Raw genomic sequence first — 22926 nt, forward strand, 5'->3', positions numbered from 1 at the left:
TGCTATAAACATTTTTGTATAAGCTTTTTTAAAGACATGTTTTCATTTCTCTTGGGTAAATACATAGGAATAGAATTGCTGGGTCATAGGCTGAGATGTTTATTTAGTTTTATAAAAAATTGCACTTTCCCAAAAGTGGCTATATCATTTTACCTTCTAATCAGCAATATATGAGAGTTCTGGTTGTTCCACGTCATCACCAACAGTTGGTGATGGTCACTCCTTGTAATTTTTGCCTTTCTGGTGGTTGTGTAACAGTGGCATTGTGGTTTTAACTTGGCATTTCCTTGATGACTAATAAGTGTAACACTTTTTTATGTCTTATTCACCATTTGTTGATCTTCCTTTCCAAAATGTGTGTTCAGCTCTTGTCTATTTTTAATTAGGTTGTCTTTTTATTACTGAGTTGTAGAAGTTTTTTATATATTTTGGATACCAATCCTTTATCATATAGATGCTTTTAGAATATTTTCTCCCAATATGAGGCTTGCTTTGTCTTTGAATGAGCAGGTATTTTTAAGTTTGATGAAGTCTAGTTTATCAGTTGTTTTCTTTTATGGTTATTGTGTTCTGTGATCTAAGATACCTTTTCTTATCTCCAAGTGGTGAAGGTATTCACACACATTTTCTTCTAAAGCATTGTAGTTTTAATGTTTAATCCTCTGTATTTATGTTTATATATAGTGCTAAGTAGAGACTGCATAGTTTCATTTAGATACCTAATTTTTTCATTGGCATTTATTGAAAAGATTTTCCTTTTCCCATTGTATTGCTTTGTTTCCTTTGTCAAAAGTTATTTGAAATGGATGTGTAGTTCTGTATCCGGGCTCTATTTGTTCATTCTGTTTGTCTCTCTATATGCCAGCAACAGTGTTTTCATTACTGTGTCTTTGTATTTAGTAAGTCTTTAAGGTTAGGTAGTGTGAAAGAGTTCTTCCTGAGTTATAGAATCAGAAGTTCAGCTACTTTACTTGAGTTGATCCTGTGAAGGAGCATATTTCATTTCTTATCCCCGTTTCTTATTAAAAAGAAAAAAACAACACAGTATAGTTGAAATTGTTTTTGGTCTCACGTGTGAGAAAAAGCTAAAATTGCTCCAGTCGTCTTTATTGTTTATATATAATTTCTCCTTTTTTGCCTCCCCTCCCCCATATTTTGCTTTCTTAGAATAAAATCGCAAATTTTCTTTAAGGTCTGGGGTCCCTTTTTACTGCTTTTGACAAGATTTTTTAAAGCTATTACATGGCCTTTTAAAGCTTTTATTATTCAGACCTCTTAGTCCCTAGTGGAACTGTTGTTCTGTTTCATCAACTTCCTTAGTCCAGTGGTTTTGACTTAGGATACCAGAGTCTCCAGAAGAGCATTATTTGAGGGAAGAACGATTTTAAAAGATTAATCTTGACCCTGGCTAAGAGTTGCTCTTTGTATCTTTCTTTGCATTCCTATTTTTCTGTTACCTGCCAGATACAGGCATTTCCTGACGGTCTTCCTTTGTCTCTTACCATTCGCATAATTTAGTTCTTATCCATGGGCTGTACTGTCTTCTTTTGATCATTTTATCTTCTCTTATCTTTTATCTTAATTAGGCATTTTTGTTTGGATATCTCACTGTCATTTCGAACTTAACACCACCAAAACTGGAATTTATTTTTTAACAGAAAATAGCCCTTTTTATCCACGGTCTCAAATCTTGTTAACATTTCCTTTCAGAAAGTTTCATGTGTTTATTCTTTCTCTGTTTCCATCACTACAACCCAGTCAAAGGCCTTAGTATTTTATGACTAGGTCCTGACTCATCTCGAAGGCTCCAGGCCGTCTCTGGTTCATTTCACCCTGCCTGCTGTGCCAGACTAGTGAAGTTCTTAGTGCCACTCTGAACACATCCCTCTCCTACTTAAAATCATAATTTTCTTTCTCCTTTTGGTTTTTTCCTTTCTTACTTTCAATACCACCTCTAAACTCCCCATCTCTTTTCTTATTATTTCTCAAACTTCCTCCACTTAAGCCTAGTTAGTTTTTCTCTTGCAAAAGTACACCACGCTTGGTCACTTTCTTTGCTTCACTTATTCTCTTTCGTGTCTGAACTCTTGCCTTTGCCGAAAAGTCTCTACCCTCAACCCTCCATGCTCATCCCAAGTTCATTTTTTGACGTTCTTTCATCTAAACCCTGTGCTTAAGCTATGATGACTGCTGTCAGTTCCTTGAACAGTGCCTCGGCTTCCACTCACTACCTCAACTCTTCTTGCCAGGATGTCCTCATAACTCCAGACTTAACTATTGTTTAAAAACCTAGCATAAGTGTTAACTGCCTCTAACAAGCTTTCATTGCTTTTGTCACCTGAGAGGAGTTAAGCTACCCTTGTGCTACCACAGAAACTTGCACTTACCTTAGTTTCATGTTATATTGTCTTTGTTTACCTGTGTATCTCCCACATTAGTCTCAACATTTTTTTTTGAGTGTATAAAGACATTGGTTTTACTAATGTTTTAGTATTACTCATTAAATATTCGTTGACTAAATGAATGAATGGAAATTGGAAAGCTTCACCTAAGCTGCCTATAATCATTGAAAATTGACAGAAGCATAGTGTATTTAGGACAGTGTTTTTAAACTTTTAGTAGTGAAACCGTATTTCAAATAATCTTATGCAGAGCTTGAACACATAAAACAGACAAAGCAAAGTGGAGAATATAAGTTAGAAGTGGTTTATGATCATGTTTCTTTGTAGAGAACAGATCATGATCAAGCAGATAAAGCTCAATTTAAAGTCTTTCATATTTTTAGTGATAGAAGAAGATCTTATCTGTGTGCCTGTTTTGCTTCTCATAATGAGTCTGGCATTATCCAGTCTTGCCCATAAGAAAGTTGATCATTTCTAAGTCTGAAAAATTGGGTTATCCATTTTTTAAAAGTTAGGTTCTTTAATGTTACAGACTTTTCTGACCAACATTGATCAGATTGGATCCATTTATAGAGCCTTTTTATAGAGCCTTTTTATGACTCCGGTTATTTATCAAACAAAAAGACTATTTTTGTTATATAAGCCATCATACTATCTTTAAATGGTAATTTAAAAAACATGTGCACACAAAATCTTGTACATAAATATTCATAGCAACATTATTTGTAATACTAACTAAGGTGGGACCAACCCAACCATTCATCAGCTAATGAATGGAAGAATGCAATATGGTATATCCATGTAGTATAATATTATTTAGCCAAAAAAGGGAATGAAGTAATTATACATGCTAAAATATCAGTGAACCTTTAAAGATGCTAAATGAAAGAATCTGGTCATAAAAGATTATACATTAGTTTATATGAAAATGTCCAGAATAGGCAAATCTGTAAAGATAGAATGTAGATAAGTGGTTACATAGGATGGAGGAAATGAGGTGTTACTACTAATAAGTATTGAGTTTCATTTTGGAGATGATGCAGATGTTCTAAAATTGTAGTGATGATTGTACAATTCTGAGTATAGTAAAAACCATTGAACTGTACACTTTGAGTGTACCGTATGTGAGTTACATCTCATTAAGTTGTTCTAAGAAGATATAATGAACAGTCTTCTAATGGAGCTTGTAAAGTAGTCTGATGCCACAGTCGTAGCTTCAAGCAGTTTTTGGTAATTAAAGAATTAACAACTGTTATACAATTCTAAAAGAACTGGTTTATATTTGCTCACAGTGTTATTTCACCAAAGTATTCACTCAAACTTACTAAATATAAGAAACCTCTGAAAAGATTGTGTCTTTCTTAAAAAAGTATAATACATTGTTAAATTAAGTCAGATTAAAATAAAGTTTACTTGGGAAGGTTTTAGACATTTAGTTTATTGAATACTAAAATGTACTAATTATTGTAGAATTTACAATTGAAACAGAAAGTTTGCTGTCTCCCTTTAAGAATTTACAGGCTACTTGGGATTGATGTCATTAACGATTCTTGATTTCTCTCTTTCATAGGTCACTACTGTTTTTAATGAAGTCACATCATCCTTCAGTTTAAATCCTCAAGTATCTCAGCAGTTAGACAGTAAACGACAGCAGGTCCAAATGACGGTTACGGAGACCAACCAGGAGTGGCAAGTGCTGCAGCTGAGAGTGCATACTTTCGCTGCATGTGCAGTTGTGAGCTTGCAGCAGCTTCCGGAGAAGTTAAATCCTATTATCAAACCATTAATGGAGACAATTAAAAAGGAAGAGAATACGCTAGTGCAGAACTACGCAGCTCAATGCATGGCCAAACTACTTCAGCAGTGCACAACTAGGACTCCCTGTCCCAATTCAAAAATTATTAAAAATCTCTGTAGCTCACTTTGTGTGGACCCATATCTAACTCCTTCTGTCACATGTCCAGTACCAACACAAAGTGGCCAGGAAAATTCTAAAGGTATATATCTAAACCTTTTTTGGGGGTAGGGAAAGAATTAACCATTTAAATTTGTTTACAGTTATCTACAGGTATAATTTAAGCAAAATCCAGTTTATGTTGGAGCTTTTTATCATTTTGAGAGAATTTGCACTTACTGCTAATAAAATCACAGCCCTCTTAACTCATAAGTTATTTATTAAAGACCTGATATCTTTGAGGTCTCTAAGTTCTCACATTTAAGATGACTAAATCCTATAAGACAGGTATTAACCCTTAACTTCTCTTTCAAGATCATCATTATAGGGTTTACTGTTGACAGGGCTAGAAAACTTAACTGTATCCAATGGTGACTGAAAGTTCTTCCTATAAAATTCTGTTTTTCTCTAATTTAGTACATGTCTTATGAGATAAGTGGACTCTGTTATCAAATAGTATTTAAATAGCTTTTCTGTTTTCCTCCAGAAAATGTGTATGTAAAGTAATAACTGCTCTTTGTAGTCTAGTCTCAAGGACCAATGTTTTGTCACATGCCTTAGTACTAATTTCCTCCCATCCCCTCCCTGAGAGCTAGTTGAGGCAACAATATTTTGCATTGGTTGGTGTTTGTGAATTCATGGTTACTATAGACTTTTTTTTTTTTAAGAGAGAACTTACTTGCAGTATTTTTTAATGTGTCTTTTTATGCCTGGAAACAGTTACTCATTTTTAAAGAATTAATGTACTTTTAACAGAAGGTGGTACAGTCAACCTTGCATTAGATATTTCTGGTTGTTAACAGGATTCTGCAACCTTGGTTGTATTAAGTATGGTCCTATACAGATATCAAAATGTTTAACTTAATGTTGCATATTACTGATTTTTGTGACCATTTCATTGTCTAGAGAAAATATCATTGGCCTATAAAAATTGAGGCTTGAAAGACAATTTGAAAATGTGTTGTATCTTTTGGAGCAGGAAACATTTGGTCACCTATATTATGCTTTAAGGATTATTTGACTTTTTTCCTTAATAGGATCCAACTCTGAAAAAGATGGAATGCATCATACTGTCACCAAGCACCGGGGTATAATTACGCTCTATCGTCATCAGAAAGCTGCCTTTGCTATCACAAGTAGGCGAGGTCCTACCCCCAAAGCCGTCAAAGCTCAAATAGCAGATCTTCCTGCAGGAGGTAGTGGAAACCTCCTTGTTGAACTTGATGAGGTAAATAGTTTTTCTTCCTTGAATACTCTAATTTCTCACAGATTAGATTGAAAGCTAAATTGTCATATCAGCTTCTAGAATTTTTAAGTGAATGAACTGGAGCTAATAATTTTTTGGAGTACTCCAGCAACAGAGTTCAGAAAAACTACAAACTTCAAATTTCTCAAGCTTCTTATTTTTACCAATATAGCTTTCTGATTATCTTGCTAGCAAGAAACCCTCTCAGTAGTGGGTGTATAAGTCATTCATGAATATGAACTAATTCACTCCTGTAACAGTGGCTACGGAGATGTTAAGTAATAGTGAAAGCTAACTTTTCTCAGTCTTATCAGTGTTAGGAATTACTGTTGATATTCAGAGGATAAGTTTATAGTGTCAAATAACTTGTTACCTTTTAGTCAACTTGAAATGTATTAATTGTGTGATGTGAGGTAGGGATCTAAATTTATTTGCCGATAGGAACAACCAGTTATCCCACCATTGAATCTTTTCCTCCCTAGTTGATGATAATAGCTCCTCTGTTATATATCCTGCTTTCCTATATGTAAGGATTTCCTTGGGCTTTCTGTTCTATTTCATTGATCTACTTGTTCTACAGTACAGTTTTTAGAGACAATTTAAAGAAATGTTTGGTGGGACTTCCCTGGTGGTCCAGTGGTTAAGGCTTCGTGCTTCCAGTGCAGAGGGTGCAGGTTTGATCCCTGGTTAGGGAACTAAGATCTCACACTGCTGTGTGGCTGAAAAAAAAAAAAAGAAAAACTTTTTTTTTAACTGCTTGGTTTTGAAAAATCTTAGTCACATTTTAACAATGGAATTCTCTAGGTAGCTCTACTGGTTGCAAGACATAGGAACTTACCTGAGTTGAGATAAACTATCAGTGCTAAAAGGCATGTGTTTAATATATTTCTATAAAGTATAGGCCTATTTTAAGTTTGTTTTTTTTTAAACCAAAATCTTATTGTCTATATTCCTTTTAAAATATTCTATGAATGAAGCCTTTTTCACTAACTATATTCTTCTCATCTTAATTTTAATCAAAAATGTGTACTTCGATTTGCATAGTTCCTTCACTTAAAAATATAATTGTATCTTTCTTGGGGGACTTTTTTTGTATTTAATTATTATGAAATTACTGCTAAGTATGAGGTTATATTAATCTTGTTAAATTAAACAGATGCTTATATTCTATCCCTTGAAAGTGAAAGTCACTCATTTGTTTTCAACTCTTTGCAACAGCCTCGTGGACTATACAGTACATGGAATTCTCCAGGCCAGAATACTGGAGTGGGTAGCCTTTCTCTTCTTCAGGGGATCTTCCCACCCCAGGGATCGAACCCAGGTCTCCCGCATTGCAGGCAGATTCTTTACCAGCTGAGTCACAGGGGAAGCCCGAGACTACTGGAATGGGTAGCATATCCCTTCTGCATGGAATCTTCCTAACCCAGGAATCAAACCGGGGTCTCTTGCATTGCAGGCAGATTCTTCACCAACTGAGCTATCAGGGAAGCCATGCTATCCCTTAAGCAAATATAAATAAGGGCAGGTCATGGTAAGTTTCTTTGGGGTAGAGAAAAGAAGAAAAAAACTTGTCACTTAGGACTATCTCTAGAAACAGCACGTATTCTTCTATTTCTTTTCTCCAACCCCCCAAAAGTATTTTACTTTGGATGTGAAAATCTAGCTCAGGATTTTATGCCTATATACATTTATTGAGAGGTGTTTTATAGTTATAATAAGTATGTTCAATAATTGCTTCATTGGTTAATGGTAACACTGAATTCTTAACACTGATTTTTAAATTCTCTTAATAACATTTTGAAAGCATTATACTTTTTTCTGAAATCTTGTTTTCACCTTACATTTAATTTTTAGGCTCAGAAGCCTTACTTGGTACAACGGAGAGGAGCTGAGTTTGCCTTGACAACTATAGTGAAGCATTTTGGTGGTGAAATGGCAGTGAAGTTGCCACATCTTTGGGATGCTATGGTTGGCCCATTGAGGAATACAATCGACATACATAATTTTGGTGTGTACATATTTTTCCGAGTTGGGATTTAAACAGATTTCAGTGTATATCCATTACATATGTCTTTATAAAGTAACAATGCCTGTGCCTATTTATCCCAGGCCAGCTGGTAAGTTTTTAAATAGAAGGTTGTTAAAAACATTGATTTTCATATCATTTTGTATACTTTCTTGCTTTTTTACTTTTCCTGTTATATATTTAGAAAGAGATTTGAAATGAATCATTATATTAAGCTTCTTTAGTTCTTTAGAATTAGCACCTCAGTAGTTAAATTAAGGGTGTGGTATTTCATTTTATATTATAAAGCAAAAGAGACTCTTCCACAGTAGCTGGGGGAGTGCTAAGACTTTTTGTATGCTCTGGATTTTGAAAAACTATTTGTAAGGTAATATGCACTTAAATCAATGTATCCTAATAGATGGAAAGTCCCTCTTGGAAAAGGGAGATGGCCCTGCCCAAGAACTGGTGAATTCTCTGCAAGTTTTTGAAACAGCAGCGGTGTCAATGGATTCTGAGCTTCATCCCCTGGTAACTAACTAATGCAAGTGTAGTTTTTTTCCTAATAAAATGAGTAGTCTTATTAGAAAGACTTAAGGCTTGAATGAAAAGTGCAACTATGATGTCATCCCTTATGATTTCATTTTCTTCTAGATGCTATAACTAGATTCCTTCTTTTCCTTACAACTTAACTCTTCCAGGCTTTGAGGCAGAGGTGGATGTGTGAATGAGAGCAAACCCATTCTGAGAGCTTAGAATATAGGGCAGTAGGAACAGGGCTGTGATCACACTGAAGCCAGCTGCAAACACAAAAGAAAGCTGCATCCCTGTTCATCTATACCATCTTAATAATATAGTCCAGGAACAGAAGAATACAGGTGATAAAACCTTCCCTAGGTAAATGTAATGGTAGGAGGAAGTTACCTCTCTGAGATGAAACTAGTCAGTGGCAGATAGAACATGGGTTTATTTTTTGACTGTTAAAATATCTCTCACCAAAAAATTAGAATGGAGGGAGGAGGAACATAGACCAGAGAATTAATTATCTGGTTTTCCACTGAAGAAAGTGTTGATACTATTCTTTCCATGTAACTGTAATAGGAAGCTCTCTGCAATTTATAACATCGTAAAAGGTGCTAGCGTCAATCCTTTATTCATATAGGAGAGAGTAGAGAGAAATTTTTCTGTTTATATAGTAGTAAAACATATTCTCTTACTTGTTAAATTTTGCGAATTTATCACTAGTAAAGAAGGGCGGAATTCATCTGTATGTGCTCAGCCTCCATGATCAAACAGGATGCATTCAGTTGAACTGTAAGGCTAGTTTGTTGAGCAAGTACCTGACTCTCATCAGCATTAATCCTGGCTTCTGTGCATCAGACATTTAATAATGGGATAGTCATGCTCTTGTGATTATATTGCGTATGGAAAGCCAGGAAGTTAAAGTGGAAAATAACTACCAGAGTATGGTGCCTAGAACAAAATCAAGATCACCCAACCCAGTGAATACAAAGGATGTACTTAAACCTAAGCCAGATTTGGAGGGGGCTGATGATGTGTAGTGTCATTTTCCTAGCCTCAGTAGGAGAATCGTGCAAGTGCCTTTGATGTGTTCCCTACACATTTTGCAAAGTATTGAGTGTTCCCTGATGCTTAAGAGAATATTGAACAGGGGAGAAGTTCTGCACCTATCTATTCTTTTTAAAAGCATTATAATAGTGTAGATTTAGATTAAATTTTTATTTAGGATATTCTGACAATGTTTTGAGGTAACTGGAGATAATTCTTGCATTTAGCATCACTTGGAATATTGAGAACCTCTGAGTAAAGGCCATTATAGTTGTATTTTAAACATTAAATTCCCTAATGAATCTTCTGACTTAAACTTTTTGTTTTTAGTTGGTACTGCATTTGCCACATCTTTACATGTGCCTTCAGTATCCCAGCACTGCAGTGAGGCACATGGCTGCTCGTTGTGTGGGCGTCATGAGCAAAATAGCTACCATGGAAACAATGAATATATTTTTGGAGAAGGTTCTTCCATGGCTGGGAGCAATTGATGACAATATCAAACAAGAGGGTGCAATTGAAGCACTTGCCTGTATCCTTTTTCACTTTGAAAAACTACTCAAATTATATTTGCTTTATTTAAAAGTGACTAAAATAAAATTTATTCAGATATATTCGGGGAGTTCCCTGGCGGTCCAGTGGTTAGGACTCTACACTTTCACTGCTGAGCAAACCATGTTGGGATTGGGGGGTGGGAGGAGAACAAGCCAAAAAAAAAAACAAAAAAACAGTACCAAAAACAAATGTGCACACAAACTACCTTGTTCAAAAAAAAAAGAAAACTCTTTTTTTTATTTCGAAGTGTTATTTTTATTGCATTATATTATACCTGTGTTTACATTTTATTATAATATTCACACAAAAAATTGAAGAATTACTGTTAATTTTAAGAGATCTTTTTATAAGCAAAAAATTTATAGTCAGTATGTTTTTAAATATTAGGTTGGCCAAAAAAGTTTGTTTAGCTTTTTCTATATGATGCTATGCTACTTTTTTTGGCCAACCCAGTATTAATCAGATACTATGTAGGTAGTTCTTATAAATTTACTATTTTGCTTTGTTCATTGATTGTCTGACAAAATGATTAACTGGAAATATACAGACAAGCTTTTTTACCAAGGGTATGGCATCTGCTAACATTGTTTAACTCAAAATACCTAAAAGATATTTTGGTCTAAGAGCAAGAAACATGGATATAGATCAAACCAGTAGAAACTCTAGCTAAGAAATGCTAAAGATAATGGGACTGAACTCACTGGACCTGCTGTCTCCAGCTCAGGGTTGTTAAGATCCTGGTGGGAAAATTGGAATTAATCTTTGACACTTGCTTGTGCTCCCTTGCTTGCAATGTAAATCAATTTATTTTGATATGTGAATTCTAGAAACTTGTAGGAATTTCTCTATGGAAAAAAATCTTAGATTTCCTCCAGCATTCCTCAGATTAAAAAAATCATCTTATCTTCTTAATCAGTAGAAAGTTAAATAATTTTTTTTAAAAGTAACCCTGTATAAATGCTGTTAACAGTTGAATCATAGACCTTGAGGGATCATCAGTCTCTCATAATACAGGTAAGCATGAGGAAACTGTTTTGGAAGTCACAGTCTTGGTGTGTCTGTTTATGAAAACCTCTACCCTGGAACCAGTTAGAAATTTCCTTAGTAACTTGCTCAGGTGTAATGGAACAGCTGGATGTTGGCATTGTCCCATATATTGTACTCTTGGTTGTGCCTGTGTTGGGAAGGATGAGTGATCAGACGGACAGCGTAAGATTCATGGCGACACAATGCTTTGCAACACTAATTAGACTCATGCCGCTTGAGGTAAGTTGATGATAACTTGGTTTATGAACTTAGTGTTTTCAATAACTTCATAATAATTGTAACACCTTTTAAAGAACACGTTCTAAAGAACAAGTTTTAAAAAAAGATGTTGAATATGTTTACATTATAAGTCTTAAGACTTTTATGTTTTAATAGGTAATTTTTTTAACACCGTTTTAAATAAAACTATGGTTCCTAAAAGAATAATTCTTTAGGTGATGCTAAATTTCTAGATGCTATTCTAGAAAGTGTAAAAAGCAAATGATATGTCTGTTGGATTATGGAGAAATTAGAATGCAAGGCTGAAGTTGGACAATTTTGGAGTATATTTATGGGACAGAAATAATATATGTGGCCAATGCAGGAAATAGAAGTGACTTGAAGCAAGAGAAAAGCCAGGACCCTGTCACTTAGCCACTTAATATATTTTTATGGGATTTTTGTAATTCAGGAAATAAGTATATATGCATTTCATCCATCTGCAGTATATCCAGTGGTTCGTTTTTAGGCCAGATAATACACTGGAATACTGCATTTTGTTTATCCTTTCATCAGTTGATGGACATTTGGCTGTGATGAGTAATGCTGCTGTGAGCATGCACTTATAAAGTATTTGGGTGTAAGGTTTTTTTTTTCTCTCTCTTTTTGATTTCTTTGTGAGGCACATGGGATCTTAGTTCCCTGACCAGGGATCAAACCCGTGCCCCCTTCAGTGGAAGTGCAGATTTTTAACCACTGGACCACCAGGGAAATCCCTGCTTTTCTTTCTTTTGAGCAGACATTTACGAATGGAATTACTGGGTCATAAGATGTTAAACTTTTTAAGAAACTGTCAAACTGTTTTCCCAGAAAACTGTACCATTTTATATTTCTACTAGAAAAGTATGAGCATAATACTTTTGAACAGTCTCTTGGGAAGGGGGGGTGGGTGGAGTTTGACTATATCTGGTAAAAAAAAAAAAGCTGAGTCAAAGGACCTACCATAGGGTACTGAGTACAGTCTTCAGAAGTACACTGCCTGAGTAGTGGGGCCAAATTAACCCTTGCGAGAAGATTGATTTGAACCCACACTAGCAAATCCTAAAAAAGCAAGCCTTAAAGGATTGAACTGGTTTCAGATCATTTAACTACATCCCAGAAAAAATTTAAAAATCTAAAATATTTAACCCCCTGAAGTTCAGCACCTAGCAGCATAAAACTTAGGATGTTTAGCACACATCAGAAAATCAGCCAGAGGGAATTCCCTAGTGGCCTAGTGGGTTAGGGTTCCAGGCTTTCACTGCCATGACCAGGGTTCAGTCCCTAGTTGGGGAACTGGGATCCCACAAGCCATGTGGTGTGGCCAGAGGAAAAAAAAGAAGTCACCCAGGAGAAAAGTCAGTCAATAGAAGCAGACCCTGAAATGACCCAGATAACAGAATTAGTATACAAGGTCATTAAAATATGCTCCATATGTTCAAGAAGGTAGAGGGAAAGCATGAATGTAATAAAGACTGAACTGGAGGAAACAGAACAATCCACATTGAACTTCTTGAGTTAAAAGATACAAACAAATAAAAACACACTGGATAGGATTAATGACAAATTAGATGCTGTGAATTTGAAGACACAGCAGTAGAAACAAGAATGTCATGCAGGTTAATTCCTATTCCACTTTATCTTGATATGCTCTGTTACATTTTCATAAGAATCATCATGTACTTTTCTTTCAAGGATTCAGGGACTATCAAGCAGTGGGTTTGATAGAAGCGTTTATTCCTTGCACTGTTAGTAACTTGCTGCTTTTATAGGAATTGGAGTGAGGAAGATATCAATGGAAGGGTTCCTGGCACTGAACAATATTTATGAATCCTAATCATTGTTAGGAAATGTACCTCATTGTATGGCCTTATGCTAAGTCACTTTAGTCATGTCCAACTCTTTGTGGTCCTATGGACTGTAATCCGCCAGGCTTCTCTGTCCATGGGATTCTCCAGGCAAGAATACTGGAGTGGGTTGCCATTTCCTCTTCCAGGGGATCTTCCCAACCCAGGGATCAAACCTGCATCTCTTATTTCTCCTGCATTGGCAGGCAGGTTCTTTACCCCTAGCGCCACCTGGGAGGTACGACCTTATATCTGGTTGTTATTTATTAAAAGATCCATGAAGATAAATGCCTGAAGATTTGTTCAGTTTAGTTCAGTCACTCAGTCATGTCCTACTCTTTGTGACCCCATGAATCGCAGCACGCCAGGCCTCCCTGTCCATCACCAACTCCCGGAGTTTACCCAAACTCATGTCCATTGAGTCAGTGATGCCATTCAACCATCTCATCCTCTGTTGTCCCCTTCTCCTCCCACCCTCAATCTTTCCCAGCATCAGGGTCTTTTCAAATGAGTCAGCTCTTTGCATCAGGTGGCCCAAGTATTGGAGTTTCAGCTTCAACATCAGTCCTTCCAATGAACACCCAGGACTGATCTCCTTTAGGATGGACTGGTTGGATCTCCTTGCAGCCCAACGGACTCTGAAGAGTCTTCTCCAACACCACAGTTCAAAAGCATCAATTCTTCAGCGCTCTGCTTTCGTCACAGTCCAACTCTCACATCCATACATGACCACTGGAAAAACCATAGCCTTGACTAGACGGACCTTTGTTGGCAAAGTAACGTCTCTGCTTTTTAATATGCTATCTAGGTTGCTCCCTTCCAAGGAGTAAGCATCTTTTAATTTCATGGCTGCAGTCACCATCTGCAGTGATTTTGGAGCCCCAAAAAATAGTCTGACACTGTTTCCACTGATTCCCCATCTGTTTCCCATGAAGTGATGGGACCAGATGAAGGTTTGTTACTTCCATGTAAAGCACTGTGCAGAAATGCCTCATTTTGATGGTTATCATTAGGATATTGAATGTGTTAAAATGTTAGTTTCTATCTTGATTAAGTTGTTAATTCTAAAACCTTTTGAGGGAATTCCCTGGTGGTCCAGTGTTTAGGACTCCGAGCTTCCACTGCAGAGGAGACAGGTTCGATTCCTGGTTGGGGAACTAAGATCCCTTGAGCTGCACAGCATGGCAAAAAAACAAAACCCCTTTTGAAAATATAACATATAATCATTTTAAGACAGTATATATATCTCACTCCTGATACTATTTCTGGTATTATAAGAAACATACTTGAATTGAATTTAACTGAAGTTCTATTCTCAGAATGTTACTTTTCTTAACTTTTAAGTTTACATTTCTTAAACATAGCGCAGTAGTTCTCAAACTTTTTGGTCTCTGTTCCTCTTTACACTCTTAAAAATTTAAGACCTCAAAGAACTTTTATCATATTTTCTGTAGTAGAAATTAAAAGTGAGAAGTGGGAAAAGATTTATTAATTCATTTGAAGAATAAATCCATTAGACTTTTGAATAGGCCTTTTACAGATGCGTGCTTTGTAACATGCATTGGTCATTTTGAGAACACTGGCTCACTGAGTTGTGTAAATCTTTTAAAGGTTGATTCATATCAGCATACAATAGCAAAAAACGGACTCATTAGTATCGCCAACAGAAAATCTCTAAATATTGGGAAGCACCTGCAGTGCTAAGTTTCCTTTGACTGCTTGCATTTTATCATTGGCAACAAGTTGTACCACTCATTTTCCTTGAAGTGACCAAATTTTTTAAAGAAAATAATCTGCCAAATACTCAAGTCAGAATAACCATAGTTTGTCAGTCCATTCAGGTAAACTCATTCTGTAAAAAATAGCTAGGTCACCTCACAATTTTAAGATATCTTACAAGTGCTTTTCCTAAATATTTTGTATTTCAATATTCATGGTATACAGCAGAAATACTTTATGGAACACTTCATATTTTGTTGCACAGAATGTTAAAAAGATGCGCCATTTGAAGTTTGAGGTTTAATAAAATTATTTTTACTGTTTCAATGACATTCTTAAGTGAAACCAGGTTTTTAAAAAAAGGCTAGTGCATGACTGCAAGTAATAGTGACTGCTCGTACACTTGGTGTCACCACCTTGATTCTTCCTGAGGCAAAAGCAGTCTTGCCCACCATTACTTTTGTGTATCAGAGCAAAAGTCAACACAGTGAAAAAAGCAAACAGTGTTTGTCATAAAATAGCTGCAGTCAGTAACCCTTTGAAAAGGTCTTAGAAATCCCGAGGGGTCTGCAGACCACATTTTGAGAACCAGTACCCTGGCAAACCGTTAACACTAAAAGTGAGAGGCTCTATAGTAACAGCATTCCACTTAAACAATACAATCTTGTCTTTACCAAGTAACACAAGGTATGGGAAAGATAAGTTGTAGCTGTGTTCTTAAAATATCTTAGATGTGCTTATTTCATCATCTCATTATATAGTGCTTTTAATACCTGTCAAATTCTTAAATATTTGTCTTCCAGTCATTAAAATCATACTATTTTTGAATTGGTTTTTCTTTGCATACATATGTGTGTGTGTGCACCTGCGTGTGTTACCTTTGTTATTTTTTTAATTGAGAATAGTTGGTTTACAATATTGTGTTATCTCTGCATTTACATTTTGATAAGACTTGAAATACATTTCATAATCTGGGGATGGACAAATTAATAGATAGTAGCAAATTGTTTTAATACACTTAAAAAATCATTTTAGGCAGGCATTCCAGATCCTCCAAATATGTCAGAAGAATTAATCCAATTGAAAGCCAAGGAAAGACACTTTTTGGAGCAATTGTTAGATGGGAAAAAGTTAGAAAATTACAAGATTCCAGTACCAATCAATGCTGAACTCAGAAAATATCAACAGGTAAAGTTTTATACTTATCTTCTAAATACTGATTATTCCTTTTAAATGTACCTTGAAGAATTTAAAGATTGATTTTAATAATTAAAATTTTTCTGTTTGGTGTCTTGTATCCATTTATTTCTCCCTGCCTGTAAAAATACAGTGTGTTTGGTCTTTGTAAACATGTTCTTTACAGAAAAATATTTCTATGATCTGTTCACATTTACCATTTTTCTCTTTCTCCCAACCTTTCAGGATGGTGTGAACTGGTTAGCATTTCTTAATAAGTATAAGCTTCATGGAATTCTGTGTGATGACATGGGTTTAGGGAAGACTTTACAGTCCATCTGTATTCTAGCAGGAGATCACTGTCACAGGTAATTTTAAATGTTATTTTAACAGAAGGCTTTCAGATGCTAAGCAGTATGAACAAGCTGGTTAATTCATTGTGTTTTGCTGTTGTAAAGGGCCCAGGAATATGCAAGATCAAAATTGGCAGAATGTATGCCACTTCCTTCCTTGGTGGTTTGTCCACCAACATTAACAGGTCATTGGGTGGATGAAGTAGGTAAATTTTGCTCCAGAGAATATCTCAATCCACTGCATTATACTGGACCTCCTACTGAAAGAATAAGGTAAGAACTGTACAACCAAGAAATGTTTAATCTTTTGCTTTAAGTAGTTTGGAAAAATAAAATTTATTAAAAATGAATTCTAGTTAGCTTTTTTGGTTGTCAGACATAGAAACTTACTTTAACTTATTTAAGAAAGGTAAATGAACATAATAAAAATATAATCAGTGAGACTCATCAAAATTTAAGAAGTTTCAGGACTTTCCTGATGGTGCAGTAGCTAAAACTCTGTGCTCCCAGTACAGGGGGCCTGGGTTCAATCCCTGGTTGGTGAACTAGATCCCATGTGCTGTAATTAAAAGCCACAGCTAAAACATGGCATAGCCAAATAAATCATAAAATAAATACAAAGTGTAAGGACATTAACCACTGTCAACAATCAGTTAGGCTCTAAGTTTTTGGAGCTAGGAAGCTATCAAGAACCAAAACCATTCTTGGTGCCTTTCCTAAAACCTTGTGATTATTTATGTAATACCATGTATTCTCTTAATTACCTTATGAGGTACGGGTACTATTATTGTTCCCAATTTGCAGATGGGGAGTCTAAAACGTGGGGCCTGGGAAGAATATCACTCAGCTAATTAAATAGAAGGTCACTAGGTATAATTAAATGAAGTTTTGAACACAGGCAGCTCAAGAGCTTGTACTCTTAAAGAATTTACTGTAAAGAAATTCATCCATTTATAAGTGGTAAAAACTCAGACTAACTTAAGCAAACAGGAAATTCATTAATTAAACTGAGCATCTTGGGGTGAATTCTTGCTTCAGGTACATCTGAATTATTGTTCTTCCCCATGCATAGCTTGTTCTGTTGGTCTCTACTGGACTTTTGTCTATTGTTGGTGTAGATAAAAGGTCATGGGCAGTCTTAGGCCTACATTCTCCTAGCTTGGCAACTGCAATGAACAGAGATATTCTGTCAGACTAGCCGGCCATGATTGCATCATGTCCTCAAACCAACCTCCATGATTGGGGAATAAAATATTGTGAATGGCTTGATCTGATTAAAATGCTTCACCTCTTTGGTGATTATGGGGACATGTAATTGATGGCTCACGCTCGGCCCCCAGCACAATGTGGAATGATGAAGGAATAGTGCCTCCAAGGAACAGGTTTTGGCAAATAAAGTTAAAATGACCTTCACATTGTGAGTCAGGTACTCACCGCTTTTCTCATCAGACCGAGTTAGGGCCACATGACCAAGTTGTAAGGAGAATGACCTTCAGGTAGCAGGGTCATGGATGTAGAGTAAGCAAAAAGGAATATTGGGTTTGGTAGGCAGATTGAAATCACTTTGTACAATGGCATCTGTGCTTTCCCCTTTGAAAGTATATTACAAACCTTGCAGATTCCCCATTTTCTAATCTTACTTATTTTTAAACGCAGGTTACAGCACCAGGTGAAAAGGCACAATCTCATAGTGGCTTCATACGATGTTGTGAGAAATGACATAGATTTCTTTAGGTAAGAATTAAAATTTTTTAAAGGAAAACAGTGTCAAATTCAGAGAGAATTAGTATTTTTCTGCCTCAAAGACACTCTGTATTGTTCCTGACATGTAGTAAAAGATACTAACATTTTTTGTTTATTCTTCCTTAGAAATATTAAATTTAACTACTGTATTCTTGATGAAGGCCATGTCATCAAAAATGGAAAAACAAAATTGTCAAAAGCAGTAAAACAACTGACTGCTAATTATAGGATTATTCTTTCTGGAACACCAATCCAGGTAATTATTTACCTTTTCTTTACTTGGCATTTGACAGTGAATTAAAGAAGAGGGTTTTTTTTTAGTTTTTGGAATAATTTCCAATAATTATCTTGCTTTTATAATGGTTCATTTGGTATGTAGCAGTATCTGAGCAAACCAGGTTTTAAATCTCATATTTAAAATGTGATTTTAGGCTTTGGTAGCCCATGAGTCAGGAGGCAAAGCCCAAGTGCAATTAGAAGGGTTTCACTGCAGGAGGGCAACCCACCACAGTGAGCCAGAGCTTAAGCAGGGTGAGAAGGGCTTCTGGAAGGGGTAAACAGATAGGATGGTACCTTAGGATCCACACATACTGGGAAAGCATCCAGAACGGAAAAGTGTGGGGGTTTTTTTTGGTTTTTGTTTTGTGAAACCGCAAGTAGAATTGGAAAGAACCTGTGCCTTTTCTCATGACCCATAAATATTGGGTAGACATGACCTATAACCAAACTCTTCTAGGTTTTCCTGCGTTGAATAAATGGTGATGTTGGCCAAATTTCTTAAATCTTGCTGTTAATCTTAGTCTCAAAAAAACCCAGAAACGTATTCATCTTTCTGCTCTGTTTACTACTTGATAGAACTCCAAAAAGATTGGTACTGTGCACCAAGGCTTATTGTGGTGGAAAAGACTTGAAAGTTCCTCTAAATAGGATAGAGTATTTTCTCCAAATTTTACACAATAAAATATAGACTCATATCCAGAAATATAGTGATAATCTCTCTCATCTATGTTACTACAGTGGGCTTTCATTAATGTTCCATTTTTAAGTATAAGGAAATAATCTTGGTACACAAGATAACTGGTGTTCCTTTCTTATATTCAGAACAACGTTTTGGAGCTGTGGTCATTATTTGATTTCCTCATGCCAGGATTTTTGGGGACTGAACGCCAGTTTGCTGCTCGGTATGGTAAACCTATATTAGCAAGTAGGGATGCTCGAAGCTCCAGTCGAGAACAAGAAGCAGGTAGGAAAAAGAGATACCATTATATATTCTATGCAAGTGAATATAATTTATATCTACTTTGGGGGAAGTCATTTAATTTTATTATTAGAAAAATTAATAAGAGAATAACAGAATAAAATTAATTCTGTTAATAATTATTAACAGGTGTTCTTGCAATGGATGCACTGCACCGCCAGGTCCTGCCATTTCTTTTGAGAAGAATGAAAGAAGATGTTTTACAGGATCTACCACCCAAAATTATTCAAGACTATTACTGTACTCTCAGTCCTCTCCAGGTTAGGAATCTGGTGATTGTGGTTGTTGATGCTGTGTTTATTACTAGAATGCTTTGAATAAGTCACAAAAGTAGTGAGTAAAGGGGTTTAGCCTTTGGTTTTATTGCTCTCATGTAGCTTCTACTTCCTTAGACTTCAGGAATATTCTGTTTCAAACAAGTGTAGATAAAACCTAAATGAATCTGTTTGCGTATATAAGTACACATTTGGGTTTGTGCATTTTCAACACAGCATTAAAACAAAATCTATTGTCATAATTGCTTTGTTATATGTCTCAGGTTAATTGAAAAAGTTGGAACGTTAAAATGATAAAGAAGTAAGCCAGGGTTAAAGAAGTAAGCCAGCGTTTTTTAGGGCCAGAAGTCTGCCTGTGATGTCTTTCTTTTCCTTACAGCAGCATTATAGGTGTGTACATCAGGGCTGAGTTGGGAAGTGGGACCTCATCTCTTCTAAAGTATTGCCAGTAAATTTTCAAGAGAAGTATTGGCTTCTGCCCTGTTCTAATTTTGTACATAGAGACCATTGTCAAAGGCATTTATCGTATGCCTTTCCTTGTGTAGTATTTGTGTGTGTGTGGTATTTTTGTAAGGGGAAGCTATCTCTTGTCTTAGTAAAATATGGCCTATAAACAGAATTTTCTCTTTGAATGTTTATGTTGTGTTCTAGGTTACTAAGCATCAGTCTATTTCAGTATCAGATGATTTAGTGTGGTTCAAATGAATAAAAGATACACAGACATATCTGCAAAATAGCTCCTTTCCCCTTCAGTATATATAGACAGTTAACCTTTTAGTATTTATCTATCCAACTTCAGTTTGGTGGACAAAACATTAATTCAAATGCTAAGAGCTTTGTGATATTATCTACATCATCTCTCGGCGTCTATCCCTTCTTTGTAAAAATCAGATTAATATTTCTTGAAAGAAAAATTTTAGAGGTAATCAGATGAAGACTTTTAAGTATGATAAAGAAAAGGTGCCATATGAAAAAACCTGAGATATTATAGTGATATATAACATCAGCATAGAACACATTTACGTAGTCTGGAGGAAGGGAGCTGGAGAGGGAAGTGACATCTGGGTTTGTTTTGCATCTACAGGTTTTTATTCTCTGACTTCTGTTCTTTAGCACTGTAGATTTTCTTCCCTTTCACATCGTTTTAACATATACACGGCAGGAACCCAGACTCTTAAGGAAATACTTTAAACTTGGTGTGGGTTCTGTGGTTAGTATCTTTTTTAAAACTTGGTCTTTTGAAACATACCTGTTAGGGTCTTGACCATGTAGCTTCACTTAAGGAAGATTTCCTCATTTACTTGTAAGGGTTCAGGTTCTCTTTTATCCGTAACTTATTTACCTTCTTGAATAGAGTGGGAAAATTGAATTTAGGATTATTTGACTATTTTTTGAAAAATATTTTAGCAGCTGTACAATGTGTTAAGCTTGTTTTCTAAATGTAATTTAAAAGGAATTTACCACGATGCAGTGGATCATTTATATTCAAGTAGGTTGAGTAATTTATTTTCTTTGATGAGAGCTGATTTACATTGCTGTTCTTACTGGCCTTTTCTAGTTCTGTTTTGAACAACTGAAAATAAATATATTCACTGCTTTTGTGGGGGAATTTACAGGTTCAACTCTATGAGGATTTTGCTAAGTCTCGTGCCAAGTGCGACGTTGATGAAACAGTTTCTTCAGCTGCACTTTCTGAAGAAACCGAGAAACCAAAGCTTAAAGCTACAGGTCATGTGTTCCAGGTACATGTTACAGCCCCCTTTGTAAATGTCGTTGGAGAACGCGCTTCAGTACAGCAATGTTTATATGAAACACTGAAATATGGGTTTATCTAATTTTTTCACTTTTGTGTATACATTCTTGAAAATAGGTAAAAGTGCCAATTTAATTAATTTTCATGTTCATAATTAGTAATAGGTAATAAAGTTAAAGTGAAAACTGCAATATGTTATTACATGAAAAGTTTTAAAATAGAGAATTTTTGTTTCCTATTCAAAAAATATTTGAATACCTACCACAAGGCAGTAATTTTTCTAACCTCAGGGGTTAATTAAAGCAGTGAACAAAACCCTAGGGGTGAAAAATATAAAAAACATGTATCATGTAAAAGAAAATCAACTATGGGCTTATACAGAATAGGAGTCAGGGTAGGTTGTAGTTTTTCAACAGGGTGATCAGGGATGTCACTGAGAAGGTGACATTTGAGCAAAGATCTAAATGAAGGTTGAGGCATGTAGATGCGTGGGAGGAAATGATTCCAGGCAGAGATATTACATACAGTACAGAAGTCCTGAGACAGATGATGAATGTGCTTGAGAACAAAGAGAAAGTGTCAGCTCATTTTTTCTTTCCCTTTTGAAATATTCCACTGTAGAATATCTTCCAACCCCCCCCTTGTCAACAAGATATTAAAATACTACAGCATTTTTAAAGATAGAAATGGGAAAAGGCGATTTTGAAAGCTCATACCTCTCCCAGTTTCTATCATAGTGCCCAGCAGTGGAACTTACTGATGCAAATCTGTGTGCCAAAAGTGAGACCCAATCATAGGCCAAGTAAATGACAAAAGACAAGGGTATGGCTGAGTCAGAGAAAGGAAACGAAGACCTTCGAGGGCTCTGCTTCTCAAACCCGACTGCATAGTTCCGCTTTCCCTTTCCCACGACCGGCCTGCTGAATCAAAGGACTGTGTAGAGGGGAGAGGTTTACAAATTTAAAAGGGTCTTGTGTAGTTTTCATACCCACTAAAGTTTGAGGAACCTTCCTTTAGGAAATGATGTCTAATTCTAGAATCATCTAGCAACATTATCAGGCACTTCCAGTTCAAAAGGGTTAGCTATAGGAACTAATAAGACCTTGTGTCATAAGAAGGTCATGGGTCAAGTAGGGAAGATAGACATCACAATACAAATTATATGTTATAAATTCTCTCACAGAAATAAACACAAATTGCACAAGAAGCATAGATGAAGACATCACAAATAAGATATGTGAACTGGTTCTTGAAGTAGTAAGAAGATGAAGAAAGGCATTCTAGACAGATGCAGTAGCACAGGAAAAGACACAGATACAAATATTTGTGTCATGTGAAGGAGACTTATATATACTTTTTTCTCTCTTAAAGGCATTACAGTACTTACGTAAACTGTGCAACCATCCAGCATTAGTCTTAACACCTCAGCATCCTGAGTTCAAGAGTACTACTGAAAAACTTGCAGCTCAGAATTCTTCTCTCCATGATATTCAACATGCCCCTAAACTCTCAGCTTTGAAACAAGTAAGTACATCTTTTAAGTGTTAGATGTATTTTGCACATTCCTGATCTGTAACAGTAGGTAAATTTGCTTTTCCAAAAGATTACTGATGCGTTAACCATGTTCAAAAAATTTGCTTTGTTAAATTGATACAGCTTTTTAAAAACTTTTGGTAAAGTATAGCAAATGCCACTTTAACTGTTTTTGAAATGTAGAATTCTGTGGCATTAATTACATTCAGTGTTATGTACCCATCACCACTATTCCAGAATTTTTCCATCATCCA

At 35.7% G+C, this 22926-nt stretch overlaps 1 protein-coding gene across 1 annotated transcript in view; it reads left to right on the forward strand.

Moving 5' to 3' along the window:
* BTAF1 (B-TFIID TATA-box binding protein associated factor 1) overlaps positions 1-22926 on the forward strand; it is an 83036-nt gene that overhangs the window by 54254 nt on the left and 5856 nt on the right. The window contains exons 20-34 of the mRNA XM_065922908.1: positions 3973-4399; positions 5394-5584; positions 7457-7610; positions 8029-8138; positions 9507-9708; positions 10849-10997; positions 15617-15769; positions 16004-16125; positions 16216-16383; positions 17767-17844; positions 17980-18109; positions 18955-19096; positions 19241-19371; positions 21003-21128; positions 22511-22663. Coding sequence (XP_065778980.1) covers positions 3973-4399; positions 5394-5584; positions 7457-7610; positions 8029-8138; positions 9507-9708; positions 10849-10997; positions 15617-15769; positions 16004-16125; positions 16216-16383; positions 17767-17844; positions 17980-18109; positions 18955-19096; positions 19241-19371; positions 21003-21128; positions 22511-22663 — 2436 coding nt within the window. The remainder of the gene's footprint in view (positions 1-3972; positions 4400-5393; positions 5585-7456; positions 7611-8028; positions 8139-9506; positions 9709-10848; positions 10998-15616; positions 15770-16003; positions 16126-16215; positions 16384-17766; positions 17845-17979; positions 18110-18954; positions 19097-19240; positions 19372-21002; positions 21129-22510; positions 22664-22926) is intronic.

This window comes from Muntiacus reevesi, chromosome 2 (genome assembly GCF_963930625.1).
Source record: "Muntiacus reevesi chromosome 2, mMunRee1.1, whole genome shotgun sequence".
NCBI lineage: Eukaryota > Metazoa > Chordata > Mammalia > Artiodactyla > Cervidae > Muntiacus > Muntiacus reevesi.